The 19,036-nt window shown below is 47.2% G+C and overlaps 1 protein-coding gene across 1 annotated transcript in view; it reads left to right on the forward strand.

Moving 5' to 3' along the window:
- Positions 1 to 19,036, forward strand: part of Tcerg1l (transcription elongation regulator 1 like) — a 184,150-nt gene that overhangs the window by 26,490 nt on the left and 138,624 nt on the right. The window contains exon 4 of the mRNA XM_057779012.1: positions 15,777 to 15,974. Within this exon, the coding sequence (XP_057634995.1) occupies positions 15,777 to 15,974 (198 nt within the window). The remainder of the gene's footprint in view (positions 1 to 15,776; positions 15,975 to 19,036) is intronic.

Below are 19,036 nucleotides of genomic sequence, written 5' to 3' on the forward strand. Positions count from 1 at the left end.
TCTTTGGTCAAAACCATCACATTCCATAGAAGATGCTCTCTTAGTCCACAGACATGGACTCTGTTGGGCCTCAGCAGGGTGGGCACTGCCATACCCTTCAAAGGGCAAGCCCTTCTTAGGGTGTAGCATGGGGAAGAAAACTTAGGAGTTGGGAAAACTGCATGACTCTTTTAACCTGCTAAAGTCACTTGCCCAATGGCTTGTCGAGAAGACAAATGTCTCCCATTGATACATAGTTGAAAGTGCCTAAGACAGGAACATGTTTGTGGGTGGGGAATGGTGAATCTGGGGAAGACAAGGGGTCTTTGGAAATCAGCCTTAGTCTAGTGCAGCCAGGGTGCCTGGTGCCTGGATGCTGTCACTGTTTTCATTCTACTGGGTACCTGAGCCTAGGTTTTTGCTCTCCAAGCTCCTTCCTGTGGTGGGTTCCCTTCTACATTCCAGAAAGACTTTGACACCACGGGTATTGGCCAGGTGGTCCCTGGAACAGCACTTAGCAAAGTTAACATGAAGCCGCCATTATTTCTTAGGAAGAGCATTTGCTGCCTCGGCTTCATCCCTCCTCCAACTCCATTCATTACAGCATGGAGAATGTTCAGACTACTGATTTTAGCAGCAATTTGTTCTGTGGAGTACTGTAATTAATCTCTAGTTTAATAAAACGAATATTCAAATTATTGTGTACCAAGTTATATGAAATCATACAATAATAATAAATTAGTATTTGTAAAGTGACACAAAAAAAAAGAGCTAAGTGAATTCTCCTCCTTCCTGGGATTAAATAACTTGTCTTCTAGTGTCAACATTGCTGGGGCCCGAGAGCAGTGTGCATGCACGTGTGTGTGTGTGTGTGTGTGTGTGTGTGTGGTAACTTGTGGAGGTGGAATAGCTTGTAAAAGCAGGAGCCTGTGGGGCCTTCAAGCTCAAGCCATTAATTTCCTGACTAGACATGCCCATCAAAGTTAGGACTTGTAACTGCAGACTCTAAAAGGAGACCCATGTAAGGTGGTCCTGATGTTCTGGGGGTGGGGACAGGATTAGTCCTGGATTTGATCCTTCAGTACTGAGCTGGGAAAGACCTTTCCCCCCATGGGTTTGGGAAGCAATGACCCTGAAGAAAGCATTTATCACAGGCTCCTGCTCGATGCTCTTGATAGGTACACATTGCCTTGGTGTGGAACTCCTTTGTACCACAACAGTTGCAACAGAGTTGTGGTACAAAGCAGTTCCACACTAGCCCAGAATGGATAGTAACAAAGGTTAGGGGTAAACTCACTGAAAGAGTAGTAATCCACAGTCCTCTGCGTGCACGGGGAAACTGAAATTGAATCCAGCAGCCAAGGGGCCCATACACCCTTTTACATCTGCATTTATAGTACATGAGACCACGCCCAAAGTGAGTCAGTCTCTTCAAAGCTATTGGTTGAAGGAGTTCCCACAGCACCTTGGGATCCTCTCTGTACCCCCGAGCCTACCAGATGCCACCTGAGATAGCAATCCAGATTGGACTAAAGGGATGGTAACTGAAAGCTTGTCCACCTTTGCCACCAGGACTAAGTGGTGACACCACTGGAAAAAAAAATCTCATCCAGCTGGTGCTTAGGTCCTTTGGGAAAACCAACAAAACATGAGAAATGTTGGGACCAGGCAGGTCCTGATCCTATTTAGGAGGAGGTTTGTCAGTTTAGGGTGTGTATTCAGATAATGCAGTATGAGCCAGACATTGTGAAGTGGGCCTGAAACCCCAGCTCCTCAGGATGCTGAGGCAGTATAATTATCTAGGACCAGGTACTTGAGGTCAACTAAAGAACATGATGAGTCCCTATCTAAAAGATAACAATAATTGTTGACAGAGGTTTCTATCCTGTCTGGTCCCACAGCTGTTCAGTACCAAAGAAACACCAGAGGCTTACATTAAATATAAACTGGTTGGCCTGTTAGCTCAGGCTTTCTTATTAACTAATTCTTATATCTTACATTAACCCATCACTTTTGTCTGTGTTAGTCATGTGGCTTGGTACTTTTTATCAGTGAGGCATTCTCATCTTGCATCCTTTGAGTCTGAGTGATGACTGCAGACTGAGCCTTTCCTCTTCCCAGAATTCTCATATTCTGGTCACCCTGCCTATACTTCCTGCCTGGCTACTGGCCAATCAGTGTTCCTTAAACCAATACAAGTGACAAATCTTTAAAGGGTACAAGATCAGAGCAAATAATTAAAGCCACAAGTAGGTGAACTGTGTTCACCTGAGGTTTTGAATGAAATACAACTGGCTTAAACCAGCCCATTGCAAAGCAGGTATGATATTCCTGCAGATGGAACCAGAAGTCACTCTCAGAATCCCTTCGGGGACAGAATGGTAAAAAAAAAAATCACAAGGCATACCCTCATGAATTTCTCCACCTCCACTTCAGTCTGTACTGAGCATGAACAGTGGGGAGATGCTTGACTGTCTTGTCCTGGGCAAGTATAGCACCAGAAGATGGGGTTTCTGTTCTTCATGTTGAACATCACTGGAAGAAATCGAATGATTCATTCATAGGATGGAATGCGGGTGATTTTAGAAATGGCATTTGCTAGATTATTTCCAATGTCTCTGGACAAACCAGCTATGAGATGCCTTCCCTCATCAGCATGGGAACAGTATATCCTTTCTCTGAGGCTCTGAATAGGCATTGGATCAGGCTCATCTTCCACCATAGGGGGCAGAAGGAAAGGAAGCAGGAGATTCAAGAAGGAAGGCTTCTTCCTGCCACACATTCTCCACCAAGTTTCTTATTGTTTGGAAAGCCTGGGGATAGGTTTCCCTGATCACTGACTCTCATTTAAAGTGAGTCCTGACATCACTGTTTCTTCCCTGGGTACCCAAGCAGGAAGCTTCGGGTTGTATTGCACCCATACCCTAGCCCACTTCTGGTTGAGCCTGTGAGCCATTATTGAGTCCTAGAGTTCTATGGGCCCTGGGGGATAAGGCCCAGGCAGCACTCCTGCTAAGAGGAGACCTCTGTTTGGAGCAGTTCTCAGCTCCCTGGGCACCAACAGATGAGCCAGCCTGGGGAAGACAGGTAGTGTCATCAGAACCTGACTTGCTCTATGGCTGGGGCACATGATGTGTGGTATTGGAGGAATTATCAGTGGTCAAGGCATCTAGGAGATAGTCCATGTGGCTGTGAGCACTGTGTCTCAGTATAAGGATCTTGCTCAGGAGATATCTGGGGTCCAAGGGTGACATCTACTAGGGAAGACCTGGGATAATGAGGACACAGGCTAGGAGGTCAGGGGAAGTTAAGAGACTGAATATGGGTAAATGATGGGGAACCCTGAGATTCTTTTTCTCACTCTTTCTCACTGGCTTATTTTTTTCTTTTTTGTCTGGCTTATTTTATTTTAATTAAAAAATTTTCATATAACATTTTGATCATGCTTTCCCCTCCCCCAACTCCTCCCAGATCCTTCTCATCTCTCCACCTACCCAACACCACACTCTATCTCTCTATCTTTAAAAAACAAAACAAGAAACAGACATACAAACCACAAAGGCACACAAAAATAAAAACCAAAATATACAAGCGAAGACAAAAAAAAAAGGCCAAACAAAGCAAGATGGGATTAAAAAGTCTACAAAAGACCATTGAGTTTGTTTTGTGTTGGCCAGCTGGATGTTCTTGGACTTGAGGTCTGCCTTAAAGCATGGTTCATATACCCAGTGAGACTCCACTGGAGAAAACTAATTTCTCTAAGAATAGCAGATTTCTTCTTCTTCTTCTTCTTCTTCTTCTTCTTCTTCTTCTTCTTCTTCTTCTTCTTCTTCTTCTTCTTCTTCTTCTTCTTCTTCTTTTTCATTTTTTCAAGACTGGGTTTCTCTGTAGCTTTGGAGCCTGTCCTCACTCTGTAGACCAGGCTGCCCCCAAACTCACAGAGATCCACCTGCCTCTGCCTCTCAAGTGCTGGGATTAAAGGTGTGCGCCACCACCGCCCTTCATAGATAGCTTCTTGGTTAGGTATGGGAGCTCATGCACATTCTCCCCTCACAGCACTGGACTCTGAATGGCTTAGACATGTGCTGGTCCTGAGCATACTCCCACAGTCTCTGTGACCCATATTTGTGTCAATCCTCCTGTGTCTGGTAGACACTGTCTCCTTGGAGTCATCCACACCCACGGTCTTGTAACATTTCTATCTCCTTTTTCGTGTAGATTTATGAGCCCTGGGGGATGGGGTTTGATAGCATTTAGACATCCTATTTAGGACTTAGTGGTCCAATGTCTTTCACTCTCTGCACACTGTCCAATTGTGGGTCTTTGTGTTGGTTCCTGTCTGTTGCAAGAGGAAACTTCTTTGATGAAGGCTAAGCAAGGCATTGCTCTGTGGGTATAGCAGAATGTCCTTACGGGTCATGTTACTACTTCCTTTAGTAGAACAAGGGTCTTTGGTTTTCCCTAGGCCCCATGGCCTATCCAGCCATACATTTTTGAGATCCAGGTGGACCTGAGGGATTCATGGAGCACACTAAAAAGTGTGGTCCCAGAGCTGGGAGGACGAAGGGACACAGATACAGACAAGCATGAAACACGAGGGACTACAGGAGGCCCCAAGCATGTCCTAAAGTAGAAAGTGGAATCTCCAGGGGAGGGGGCAACAAGGACACTGTGTGAGTTAATCATCTCTCCCCATCTTCCTGCGGTGTGTCTAGACCCTGTATGAGGAGGGCAGTGGATAAGGGTTTAGGGGTGAGGGAAGCTGAACAGAGGGGTGTGAAGAAATACCATAGGCTGAGCATGGCCAACACTATGTCTTCCTGGGGAGGAAGCCTCCCTCCATGACCAGGTCCCTCCACAGTCCTGGCTGGCGAGGCTGTGAAAGCAAACCCCAAGGTTTTGGCCTCAGGTTCCCTGGAAGCAGGTGATTTGGTACAGGGGTTTGGTCAAAGTGGCTCATGAAACTCAGCAGAAAGGTCAACAGAGAAGACTATAATTCTGAACAGAAAGAACTCTTTGTCACTGCTGGGGCTTCCAACCCACTGCCCAGGATGACCTACATGGGAGACTTGGCTAGGCCTCCTGGTGGTGGCTCTTAGGAATGTAGTCTGGTGTCAGTACTGTCATGAGGACAATCATCTTTCTAGGCTGTGAGGGGGGCAAGCAAGGGAGTGGCTGAGAGAGCTTCCCTCAGAGGGTTAGGTTAGCCCTGATAATGACCCCCTGGTCACTCTTGTCTGAAGTCCTTCTTCCGTGTGCCTGGAGGACAGGGATGCTCTGCTGATACAGCTCCTGGGGCTGTCCTTCAGGGAGAGACTGGAGGAAGAAAAGGCTTTGGAAGGGCTCTGCTTGAGGTGCTGCCTGGGGTCTGAAAGACCGCAGCTCCTCTTGGACCTGAGCTCTGGCTAGATATAGAGTACAGTGGACCCCAGGAAGGGTCTAGAGGGTGTTGTCTTGGTCCCCACCCACCCATCTGGCTGTGGACACCTGTGTATGTTCAGTATTGCATTGCCATTCCAGGCAAACCCTGGTCTCCCTCCCAACTACTCCCCTCTAGATTCTTGTGTAGTGTGATTTCCTATGTGTAAATTTCAGTGACTAGCTAGCAAAGTGCTTCTTCTGGGCACATGTGCTTTGAAAGGATATCCTACCCAGACAAACTGTTAGTTGGTAGTAGACACCATTAAAGGGCTCTCTATAGCCTTGGTGTCCTATAGGGTTGCAGAAACTGGGAAAATAGGACATTGCCTAGCACAGAGTCCCCTTGAGACTTCCCCATGTTTGGAGGCTCAAGCAGGCACTCTCAGAAGATGAGAACACTGGTGCTCAGTGGGCCAGGCAAGTCACCAAGGTGACAATTTGGGTCTCTAAGCCAAGCAAGGCTGCCAAGGCCTCTGATGTCCAAAATGCCATCGACACCATTCCCATGCCTCCCCACGTTATTCCACTGATGGGAGGTTGCCCAAGAGTGTGGCCTCTCTCATTCTCAGAGGCCATTGTCTGTGACTGGGACACAGAGCCAGATGAGGAAAAGGAGTGGTGGCCAAGGGTCATCCATCCTACCAACCGTGGTGTTCTTTGCAAGGGACGCCCTGAGCATCAGGGTCTTCCTCTGCTCCAAGGCCTGGGAGGGCAGGGAAGATCAGTGCAGCGAGTGCTTGGGAAAGTCAGCAAGATCTCACTGGGCTTGCGTGATGAGCACTGCCTATGGAGCTCAGCAGATGGTCCAGCACAGCTTGCAGGTTTGCTTCCTTGGCACCTTCAGTACTTGTAACGAGACCAGGAATTAGATGTCTCTTTCAGAAAACAACCAGAACAAACAGCAAATATTGGCTGCATTGTTAAGCCACAGTTCAAACACACGGAGGCTGGGTTCCTATCAGTCTGTCTCATAGACCCAGGAAACCTGTAGCTACTCTTCCATAAAAACACGCTTAAATCCTAACAGATATCCTCATTCCTAGGTGCACAGAAAGCCAATGCTCTCACAGAATGGGAAGGAAGAGGCTATTGATGGCTTCCCCAATGCCCTCTGTGAGTCCGTGGGCTTAGCAGCACCACCCTGCCCCACACCAGACCCTGAGAGCCCACAGCACATGCTTTGTAGAGATGAAGTCACCATCCTCATCACTCAGTTGTTTCTGCAGAAATGATTACCAGTCAGTAGCGCAATGCCTGAAGGATTTCCACCGGAGCCAAAACCATTTGCTAAGCAGACGTGCCTAACAAATGGTTGTTTATTTTTTTGAATGCTTTGCTCAGCAGAGAGGCTGACAGCTGGTGCTCATCAGACTCTGCTCGACAGAGACTCTCACCATTCTGCTGTTTACCCAACACTCCACAACTCTGAATCCTAAAGTTTGCCCCAATATGGGTGTCCTCTCTGATAGACGCGCACGCGGTAGCCAAGTCCCTGTCTTGTCGAAAATTTGCATGTTGAATATTTAACACCCCACTTACTCCCTAGCCACTGGTAGTCATGATCCCTAAGAACACCTAAGGGTGCCCCCTAGAGCCTTTGATGCCAGCATTCTCCATTTCAGAGGATAAGGAGATACCAAGAGCTGAGGTCTTACCTGTTGGAGAACCTGCCCAGAGATAATGGGAAGGTCTGGTCAGCTGCTCACCCCTTGTGGGACATCCCTGGGTCAATGCAGTGCTGTTTAACTCACTAATTAAGTCTGATGTCTGTGGCTCTGCAACTCCTGCTTGCCCACTCTTCTAGTCCTCACATTCTTCCCTTCTCTCTATTTCATCCCAGGGAAGCAACTCTCAGCACAAATGGTTCCAGGGTTTGAGGCAGGTTCCCAGAGGGCAGCAACAGCTTAGCAGTTGCCCTGAAGGGTACATGCAGAACCCACTTTCTGCCTTCACTTCGGAGGCCAGTGGAGTATTAGTAAGCCAGGGCTGCTAGTGTATACAGGGCTAATACACAGGACTCCAGTGTGTATGTCCCCCGTAGAGTCTGGGCACCTCAGAGTCTCAGGTATAACTATCAGGGGAAGTGTGCTATGGCGCCCAGCTTTCCTCTGCCACAGTAGGGCTGTTAATGATCGCCTCTGTGTGTGTGTCTGAGGACTGTCTTCAGAAAGGACACGCCAGCAGCTCCTCTGTAGTAGGAGAGCAAGGATAAGGGGGCTGGCCTTGACAACTCCGGCAGCAGTGAGTATTACCAGGGACCTTCCCAGGGTTTTGGCCTCTTGGCCAAATAACTGAAAATAAGGCCCACGGAGTTTTGCAAAAGAAGAAAGATAATTTTTTTTGAGAAATAAATGATAGTTTAAATTACAGAAGGAGGCACTGCTAAGATTGACAGTGGGCCACATGAGCGAGAGTACTCCAGAGCCCAGAGGTACAGTCTAGGGTCCTTGTTATGGGTCTAAGGGGAAGGAAAGACTGGTTTCTAAAGGGAATTCCCCACTTTGATTGACAGATTGGGTTATTTACTCGTGTATGTACTGCCCATGGCCCTTCCCACAATGCATCTAATTTTAATCATATCCACACCAATTATACATATGCATAAGATGATAACTAGGGTCTTTCTAGAGGACACAGTTTTGCCTTCCTGTACATGCACTCAAAACCAGTTCAGGCCAGATTAACCCTTCTGTTCTTTACACCTGGATACATTGGGAATACACGTGAATAGAAACTGTCTAAATTGATTGCTACCAGGAGTGGGGAAACTTATACCTTTGTTCAAAGATGAGAATATAAGCAGCCTATTGCAAGTTCTGAGGCTTCTAGGTGCTTTATTTGGAGATGGGTTGTGTGTACAGTACATGCAACTGAAGGAAGACGGCTACCAGGAGCATTGTTAAAAGAACAGAGGTGCGCATAAGCTTCAAACCAAGGAGGGCTGGGGTCGCAGGATCTAAACTGTCTCCTACACTTGCCTGCATCACGAGGACAAGGGCAGCAGCTGTTGCAGTTGGACATTCACAGATGTGTCTCATGAACCCCTGTCCCTTTACTCCATGCTGCCATTAAGGAAGCACCTGGTTAATTACTGGTCTTCTTAGAACACTAACTTGTATAGTAATCTTTATGGGGTGGCTTTGCTGGCTTACCTCTTTGCTGGCTTAGCAGGTTTATCTGACTGTACCTATCTTATCTTACTATTTATTTACTCAACTAAGGGATTTTCTGAAGTCCTTTGGGGAAAGGAAGTTCCTGTCATTGTTTATCAGTTGGCACAGTTTATTGAGCACTCTTGCTTACAGTCCAAACTCAGCTGAGAGGCAGATCTCGGGGGAGCAGCTAGCATTCAGGTTCTCTAGGCTCCATGCATTTCCTGTCTGGTGTTCTCAAGCAGCAGGCAGGCACCCAGCAGCATTTCTCTGTGGATATCCAATGACACCTCATGTATCTATCCCATTGTCTTTCATTCCCATGCTCTGTTCAGATTGGCACAGAGATGCTCTGCTGTGACTGGGGGCTGGGAGATGATATAGGAGAAGCTACCAGCACCCTCATCCCTTCTCCCATGTATTGTGAACTATGAACCTATCCGTCAAAGTGTCCCAATATTGTGAGGGTGAATTCTGTTAGATTGAGAATGATGATGGGGAACGGAGGCAGTAAAGTTTCCCTTAGAGTGTGTGTCTGAGGGCCTTCTAGATGAAGTCATAAGGACTCTGACACATGCATGGACAACTGCTGAGTGGGTTCACAGTAGGACTGCATTACTGGACAATAGTGGCTAAGAGGAGGCAGGAGCTAGGGGCCAGGGTCTGTGGTGGTTAGACCTTGGCATGGCCCAGTTCTATACGCCCTTCTTTCTGCATCCTCTTCAGTGCTGTAAACTACTCTGTCAGACCCTCCCTGGTGTGATGGACCAAACCCTCTGTAACTGAGCAAAAGAAATCCTCCTCCTTTATGCTGTTATGCCAGACACTGCAGCACAGCAACTATAAAAGATAAGAAACACAGCCCCCTTTTGAAGTCCCTCCTGCTTGCTGTCCTGATATGTGGCCTGACTAGGAGGTTTGGTGGCTACTGCAAGGTCCCTTAGTGGTTCTTTTATTTTTGAGGTCAAGGGCCACAGAGGCTTGGGGTTCAACCAGTCTTAGAGAGACTGGACCTTTCTCTCCCTGTTACTTGCCAACACTAGATACATTGTGCTGATTGGTAACTTTCCGTTACCGCTGGTGTTTGATTTTGTGAACACACTGAGAGATGGTACAGTTTTGTATAAGGCCAAATAATCTTAATGTAGGTGAAAAGCAAAAAAACAAAAACCCCATCTTTTCAGTCTCTAAAGGGAAGACTAATGAATCCTAGTTATTTTGCTTTTAAGTTGACAGATGATTTTTGGCAACAAAAATCACGTGGTGATTAAAAATGTTTTCATATTTTTCTAGCTGCAAAATGCTTTCACCTGTCCCAGCATCTGTTGCTTTTATAATGGTAACTTTCTCTTCCATCAGTCAAGGTCACTTCCATTTTAAACAATGCAGCAAGTTTGTTTTAGAAACTTCGTCTGGCAGCACATGGCTGAGATCCTGAGCTCTGTTAGGCATGAAGACATGGTCCCCCAAGCATGGTGCCAAATGGCTTTGAGAGGGTCATGACTGCTGGCAGCTTGCTGGAGTATGTTTTTTTATTACTTTATTTTATTATTTTATTTTTTCATTAAATTATTTTTTATTAATTAATTAATTTATTTAATTATTAAAGATTTCTGCCTCTTCCCCGCCACCACCTCCCATTCCCCCCTCCCCCAATCAAGTCTTCCTCCCTCCTCAGCCCAAAGAGGCAATGGGGATGTTCTATCGGGAATTCCATTAAATTATTTATATGTCCTTCCCTCCTCCTAATCCCCCACACCCCCTCCTCCCTCTCCCTCCCTGCTTGAGAGAGGGCAGGGAACCCTGCCCTGTGGGAAGCCCAAGGCCCTCCCCCCTACATCCAGGCCTAGGGAGCTGTGCATCTATATAGACTAGGGTCCCAAAAAGCCAGAACATGCTGTAAAAACAAGTCCCAGTGTCTTTATCAATGGCTTCTCAGTCAGCCCCCATTGTCAGCCACAATCAGAGAGTCCTGTTTGATCTCATGCTCATTCAGACCCAGTCCAGCTGGCTTTGGTGAGCTCCCATTAGAACAGGCACACTGCCTCAGTTGGTTGACCAACCCCTCGCAGTCCTGACTTCTTTGCTCATCTTTTCACTCCTTCTGCCTTTCAACTGGACCTTGGGAGCTCAGTCCCTTGCTCTGATTAGGGTCTCTGTCTCTATCTCCGTCTGTCACCAGACAAAGATTCTATGGTGATATTCGAGATAATCATCAGTGTGATAGTGGGGCAAGGACAGTTCAGTCACCCCCTCCTCTGCTGTCCAAGGACCTAGCTAGGGACATCCCTGTGGACACCTGGCATCCTCGATAGAGCCAAGTCTTTTGCCAACCCTAAAATGGATCCCTTAATGTAGGTGTCTTCTTCCCTTCTCCTATATCTGCCCTTCCTCCATCTCCACCCTCCCACTCCTCCAAGCTCTTGCCAGTCCTTTTCTTCTCCCTTCCTTCTCCCCCTCCACCTTCTCCCAACCTCATCCCCACCCCTACCCTCACCGCTATGCTCACAACTTTTGCCCGGCAATCTTGTTTGCTTCCAATTTCCAAGAGGATCTATGTATGTTTTTCTTTGGGTTCACCTTGTTATTTGGCTTCTCTGAGCTTGTGAATTATAGGCTTAATGTCCTTGGATTATGGCTAGAGTCCACAAATGAGTGAGTATATACCATATTCATCTTTTTGGGTCTTGGTTATCTCACTCAGGATAGTGTTTTCTATTTCCATCCATTTGCATTTGCATGCAAAATTCAAGATGTCATTTTTTTTTTCCCGCTGAGTAGTACTCTAACGTGTATATATTCCTCACTTTCTTTATCCATTCTTCCATTGTGGGGCATCTAGGTTGTTTCCAGGTTCTGGCTATTACAAATAATGCTGCTATGAACATAGTTGAGCAAATGCTTTTGTAGTATGATTGGGCATCTCTTGGGTATATTCCCAAGAGTGGTATTGATGGATCCTGAGGTAGGTTGATTCCCAATTTCCTGAGAAACCGCCATACTGATTTCCAAAGTAGATGCACAAGTTTGTATTCCCACCAGCAATGGATGAGTGTTCCCCTTATTCCACATCCTCTCCAGGAAAGGCTATCATTGGTGTTTTTGATTTTAGCCATTCTGACAGGTGTAAGATGGTATCTCAAAGTTGTTTTGATTTGCATTTCCCTGATCACTAAGGAAGCTGAACATGATCTTAAGTGTCTCTTGACCATTTGAACTTCTTCTGTTGAGAATTCTCTGTTCAGTTCAGTGCCCCATTTTTTAATTGAGTTAATTAGAATTTTAAAGTCTAGTTTCTTGAGTTCTTTATATATTTTGGAGATCAGACCTTTGTCTGATGCGGGATTGGTGAAGATCTCCTCCCATTCAGTAGGATGCCTTTTGCTGGAGTATGTTTTAACAGTAAGTCTTTTCATTGACAGGCTACATGGTTAGCACTGGAGTGTGTGGTCAGTAATCCTTCTTCATAGATGGGGGGGGGGGGCGGCTAGCTGGGCCCACTGCAGTCTGTCTCCTGGGGGGAGGTCTGCAGCCTGGACATCTGCCTTATGTGAGGAACTCCTGAGTAGAAGCTCAGCTAAGAGGGCTGTCTGACTTCAGAAGTATCGATAATAGCACCAGACAATGGAAGATATTTGAGTCTTTAATCCACACCTGATAGAGAAGGAAATCAAGAAAACCACAACTTTCTATGCTCTTTTCTCCTTCAGAATAATAAGCAGTCTAGACCAAGGCTAAGCACAGCTGCAGACTCGAATCTTCCCCTTGCTGGGCAGCTGAACTTGACTGCTCAAGGTTTTATATGTCCTGACATAGGGGAGGATGGGGCAAGGGTTTGGAAGGGGAAGTTATTGGGGTCTCCATCATCTGCTCTGTGAGGGGGGCTAGTCCCTGAAACTCTCAGAACTAACTACAATCTGACAGGGCTGCAGAGAAGTGAGAGCAGCGACATGCACTTCTTGTCGTACCTTATGGCCATGAGGGGCTGGGCTGTGGGACTGAGTTTGGTGTCCTGGACAACTGGTTCCTACAGGTTCCTGGCTGGGCAGGACTCGGGTCTGGTAGGGGCAAGAGGCAATGCTGTGGGGTAGAGAGCTAGGTACTGTAGAGGAATGGTTCCCAGGAGCTCCTGACAGTACAAGACTTTGGTCTTATAAGGATGAGGGCCATGTTGTGGAATCCTGGGGTGCTTTACTTTCCTCTAGTCTACTTCTCCCATGCCACCTTGCTTTATAGTGTGGGTTTCTGAGGGCTCTCATAATTGGATCCTCTTTGTCTCCCTGGGCTCTTCATGCCTGACCAGCCCCCTTAACTTTTGGCATCTTTTCGGACCACTGAGCAGAGCACATGTGTAATTACATTCCAGCTATATTTTCTGTAGCCGTAGTGAAATGAGCATAAGTGAACCCTTGGGTGGAGATGAGGGCAGGAGGGACCCTGAGTAAAAAACATTCAAATAGGTCTTGGAGCATATCAGAATATTAAAAAAATGTTCTTGTTAGCAGACTTTATATCTCAAAAGCACTGATAGTGTTTTGGCTCCTGGCACTATTTTATGGTGACTGGAAGATATCAGTATGTTGGTTCAGCTGTTTACACGTGGCTACTTCTAATAGGGAATACCTGTGGTGGGGGTGGGGAGGCCAATATGGCACACTTATGCAGTACTCCATTCTCTGGGTGTCCTGATTTATTGGATATTGTACGATATGTGAGGGTGAGGCTATTGATACAGGGGGATTACGACACATTCCCTTATCAGTCAGACAGTGGTACCAGGGAGCTGCCACCAGACAGAAGGGCAGAAAGGCAGATCACGAGCCTTGCTCTGTTTTACTAATTGTCCGTGGTGTGCTTCTGCTATAAAGGTGGTACGTTCTTGATGGCACTGATTTCAAATGTGTGTATAACAACCCTGGGAGTCTACCGCACACAGAGCAGACACAGATACAGGATACATATGACCATGCAAGGCTGTGGGCAGCCAGGATGCTCACTCTCTGGGTGGGAAAGGCAGCAGGAAGACGACCTGGAGCGAAGCCCAGGCTGGAGAGGTACCCCAGTACACAAAGGACTTATCCCACTCACTAGCTGAGGATCAGATTTGGTCCTTAGAATCCCCAGAAACTGGATATGGAAGCATGTGCCTGTAACCACAGCACTCCTACAGTGACGTGGGAGCTGGAGAAAGGACACTCTCTGGGAGCTTCTGGGTCATCTGTCTGCCATACGCAATGGCAAACAAGAGGCTCTATCTCAAACATGGTAGAAATAAAGAACTGGTACCCGAGGCTGTCTTCTGACCTCTGTGTGTGCCACGTCACATGCCTGCCTGAGCTTACACACATCATGCGTGGAAACAACCAAGGTGTCGTCATTCCGTAGGCGAGTGGAAAATAAACTGTGGCACATCCTTACAATGAAATATTACTCAATGATAAATAAAGTGCCATCGAGTCATACCAAAGACAGGAAGCGAACTGCAAAGCAGATTTCTGAGTGGAAGAAAGCAACTGAACAGGCTGCAAGCAATGCCTGCAATTACACGATGTTCTGTAAAAGGCTACACTGCGATGCTTTGGGATCAGGAGTTGGGTGTAGGTGGGGGGAACAGAAGGGGCAGGGTGGAGTAGGTGGGACTTTCCTGTTATGAAATTCCCACATGGATGCTGTGTGGACACATCCTACATCTGTCAGAATTCACAGGGCATACCCAGGAAGGAGGCCCTGGGAGGGAAGCTGGCCCTTAGTAAACAGTGTGTCGGTAAGAGCACGTGGTTGGTGACACGCAGCACCCTGGGGAAGGTGGTAATGACAAGGGAATTGCTGCCGGCAGTGTGGGAGCTCTGTAGCCACTGCCTAGTTGCTCTGTAAGTCTAATTTTAAAGGACAGCGTGTGTCCCTCTTAGGGAATTCGTAAATATGGAAAGACAGGGAGAGAAAATCAACCAAGAGTCAGCCACTTCGGCACACTCAGTCTGGAGTGCATTTTTTTAAAAAAACATCTGACTCTATGATATCCAGTACTTTTCTAGATGCCTTCAGATTTCTCTTTCCCTTATGGACGTCTCCCCTGAGGTCCAGATTCAGCATTCTGTCTCTGAGTGCATCCAGAACTCTGTCCTATCCCCGGATTGTTCCTATAAAAAAGGCAGCCAGTGTGGGACCATGGCAAGAGCACTGAGCAGACCTCCTGGGCATCTGACCTCCCACCATTCTGCAGCAAACCTCATCCTCCATACACCGGTGGTGTCTACCTGCCAAGCCCAGTGTCCTCAGCCAACCCTATCTCCTCACCACGCCACATCCCACCCCTGTCCACACGGCTCTGCTGCTCTCTGCTTCCCAATTTCCTCGAAGCTCCCGTATCTCATGGAGTAACATCTTCTCCAGAACTCTTGTACTTGCTGGTCCTTCTTCCCAGCGTCAGGATGCCTCATTCTCCCATTCTCGAATGATTGGGCTCATGTGTCCTCATCCCAATAAAGGTCAACCTGCAGAAAATTGAGACACAATCATCAGTTCTTCATCCCTCTTGATTGAAATCCATCACCTATATCATAAAACCAACAGATGAGAAGTGTGTTGACGATGTGCTTCCTTCTGGAAAGTTCTCCTGAAAACAGGCCTCTGCCTGCTCATTGCTCAGCCCCTTGTCAGTCCCCAAAGACAGCTGGTTGTATGAGTGTAAGGTAGATCTTTAGAAGTGAGTTTGCAGCCTGGGTTACTTACTCTCTGTGGCCTTGGCATCCTTCCTGGATTCTGCGTTTGGAGCATCTGGGAGAGCCTGCGTGGGTGATGATTTCTCCATGTGTGCTCAGCATCCTGAGTCCCAGCCCTTTGGAAACCCTCCCGCCCTGGCCTACACCCACTCCTTCCTGCAAAGTCTCCCCACCTTGATTCTCTCAGTGCCCTCCCTCCACAAAGCTGGGCTTCAGCACAGTCTTCGTGGTCACTTCAAATGACCTACACACATGTGTACCACAGTGACGCTATTTCCCCTTACCATGTGTATGTCCTGGGATCCTTCTGGTGACTTCAGAATGGTGGCACTCTAAGCATCACACAGTGAAGCACATATGCTGAGTGACAAGATTCACTCTGGGCGGTGCTAACTGGTACAGGATGTCATTGAAGGGGGCGGTGCTAGTCTTACATCTTGAGGAGGCTGTTATCTGAAATGGATGTGTGACACATGTACTGACCCTGGTCTCTCTCCCACAGGTGGTTGCCATAACAGCCTTAAGCCAATCAACAGTGGTCCCACCATCACCATCACTGCCGCCGCCGCTGCCGCAGCTGCTGCCATGGTCTCCGTGGACCCTGAGGAACTTCGGGGCCTCTCACCCTCCATTGTGCAGCCCTGCCATTTCCTGACATTGACCCCCATCAGAATCCCTCTCCGGACCACCCCCTTCTCAGGTAGGAACCAGCACACCGTCTGGAAAGGTCATGAATTGTTCCCAGAATCCAACTTAGGGAAGCAGGGTTAGCTGAGCCCACAAGCTCAGTGTCTTGGTCACTGTTCCCTGTACCTGGGCACTTGATGTGAATTGTTGGAAGTCAGATCCAGGAGAGGCATCCAGCTGGGGTTTTGTGGGATCTGCTTGGTGGCGAACTATACACATGCACGTGGACTCCATGGATCAAGGCTTGGCTATGCCACGTGCCTTATGGTATGTTCATGTGAAGAGTCACGACCCCCTTAAAACTAATGTAGGTACTGAAGGACCCCAAGACCTTGGTCATCTCCTTGTGTGCCTCATGTCAGAGAGCAAGGGTGGCTCACCCAAGAAGCATCACCTGACCTAGCTAGTGATATCCCATTGCTGAACTGCACATGGCTCTCTCTAGCCCTGCATGGGATTGGAGATAGCTTCTCGGGGCATGTGGAAAATCCTGCCCACCAGGCGGGGGTGGGGGATAAGAGGCATAATGTCCCCAGAGACATTGGTGCTCAGGGTGCTGGGCCTTTTTGAAGAATTGGAGAGGATGAACTTGAGGCTTCTCAGCATCTCGAGGTGCAGAGATTCAGAGATGTGTGCTCCTGAGTTGTAGAATGGGTTCCAGACTGGCCACATTTCCTGCTGCTGTCCACATGATGTGCTTACTGCTCTCCGTATTGCGCTTGTCGACTGGTGTCAGTGTGCCCCATGTCCCTGTGCAGTGCTGGTTTCTTCAAATGTGATAGTAATATCAACTTGGAATCTTCCATCCCCGAGTTTTAGTTGCTTTAGTGAGCTGGTCCTGGGCTGTGGTATATCTTGCACAGAAAGTTTGCAGGAGGCAGGCAGCTATGTGCTGAGCATCCTGCATCAACAAATCCAAAGGCAGCACTCTCAACACTGATTAGATGCCACAGGTGGAAAAATTCTGCTTTGGAAAACTTTACTTATGCATGAAATTATTTAAAAACATATAAAATAAACTTAAACCTGTGTATGCATTATAGAAAATGAATAAATTCACCTTTAGACTTGATGTCTTTATGTATATGTAAATATTTCAAAATTTTGAAGAAGTCGAATACAGCTTGCATCCAAAGCACTTTGGATAAGGGGTGTTTAGCCTTGTCATTACTAGCTGCATTCCCAGCAATGGGAAACTATCACTAGATGAGACATGAGCCCATGCACACATATATGTATAGGCATATGCAATGCACATATATGCACATACACATGCATTTGCATACATGCATGCACAAGCACATTCAAACAAGGCAAAGATAAATATCCCATGTTCCAGTTTTTTAGTGTGCCCTCCATGATTGATTTTCTTTCTGGGGAATCTAATGAGGTCTTTTCAACTGGGCCTTTGATCTCTGTGTTCCTCTACCAGCCTAAAGGGTTAACTGTAAAGGTACATTGTACTGCCCAGGATGAAATCTGCATTCCATTTCAGCGTGCTAGGGAACTCTTGTTTAAGATGTGGTGGGAACAAGCCCTAGGGCAATCTGCGTTTGAAGCTCACATTCCTGCTGTGTGAAGCTGTGGGCTAAAACCCCTCAATCCCCTGATTCACTGATGCTTATGAAAATTTATCTTAGAACCAGACACTGTACTGCCGGCTGGCTTCACTTTCCAGGTTTAGTGAAATCCAGGGGTACCCAAGACAGGGCTTCTTTGGGAGGTATTGCCACCTGGTTTAGTTGGACTGGCTCTCTTCTCTAGCTGGTTGCAGAAGGTCATTGAGAGGTGTGGATATACTTCTGGTGAAAGCCATATCAAGTGTGCCTTGAGCTTCTAAAAGGAGCTGGAAGGATGTCCAGCTTGTCATTGTTCTGGTTAGTTTTATGTAAACTTGACAGACACCCAGGCCATTTTGGAAGAGGGAACCTCCACTGAGAAAACGTCCCCACCAGATCGGCCTGTGGGCAACCCTGCGGGGCATTTTCTTGAGTCATGATTAGTGCTGGAGTTCTCAGTTCGCTGTGGGCAGTGCCATGTATGAGCTGCCGGTCCCGAATGTCTTAGGAAAGCAGGCTAGCTAGCCAGTATGCAGCACCCTTCCGTGGTCTCAGTTCCCGTCCTGATTCCTTCAATGATTGACCGTAACCTGGGAGTTGAAAGCTGGAATAAACCTTTTCCTCTCCAGGTCACTTTTGGTCATGCTGTTTTTATCACAGCAACAGACACTCTAACTAAAACACCCATCAAGCTGCAGGCCTGTTTCGAAGGCACCTTTAGGAGCCCATGGAATGACTGAAGGAGCAGACTCTTTAGAGAGTCAGTTTGCCTGGAAATTCCTAATACCCTGCAACTGATGAGCCAGGCTGGGATCAGGAGGAAGACAGATTCCTTAGTGACTTGGTGTGGCGGGAACTGGAGGAGTCAGGCTTAGATGGACAGAGAAGGCAGGTCTGATGCAACACGTCCCTCATGCCAGCTTATCTGAAGCCTGTGGTCCTTGGTGTCTCTGCAGCGAGCAAACTGTTCGTAATGGAAGGGCAATTCCCATTTCAGATGATGAGCCTGACTGTTGCTTGATGTAAAAAAGCCAGATGCCTCAGAGGCTTCATACAGTTCGGGTTAATGAGGCTCAACTGAGGACAATTTTGCCTCTTAGGGATATCCACACAACTACTGGAGATGGATTTTAGTTATGTCAGCATGTGGAGAGGCTGGGTCCTGCAGTCTTCATCTGCCCCGTGTTCTATCTCCATAGAAAACCTCTGGTGTAAATTAGAATACCACTTAACAAACTGATATCTTGTGCTAGGGCAGCATGGATAAGCTCAGCTGGACAAGGAAGACAGTGTGATGTGTTTGTTTTAGTGTGTGTGTGTGATGTGTTTGTGTGTGTGTGTTCTATTAGCTGAAACCCCAGAGGGACACATCTTTGTGGAGAGAACATTGACAAAGGATTTACACTAAGTCTGCAGCCCTTGTGTGTGCCTGTGTAGTTCTCAACCCATACTCAAAGAGCCAGGGGCCAGCTCCAAGCTCAATTCTAATGGTGTTGTCTCCTTCTGTGTGTAATGT

Source organism: Chionomys nivalis, chromosome 8 (genome assembly GCF_950005125.1).
Source record: "Chionomys nivalis chromosome 8, mChiNiv1.1, whole genome shotgun sequence".
NCBI lineage: Eukaryota > Metazoa > Chordata > Mammalia > Rodentia > Cricetidae > Chionomys > Chionomys nivalis.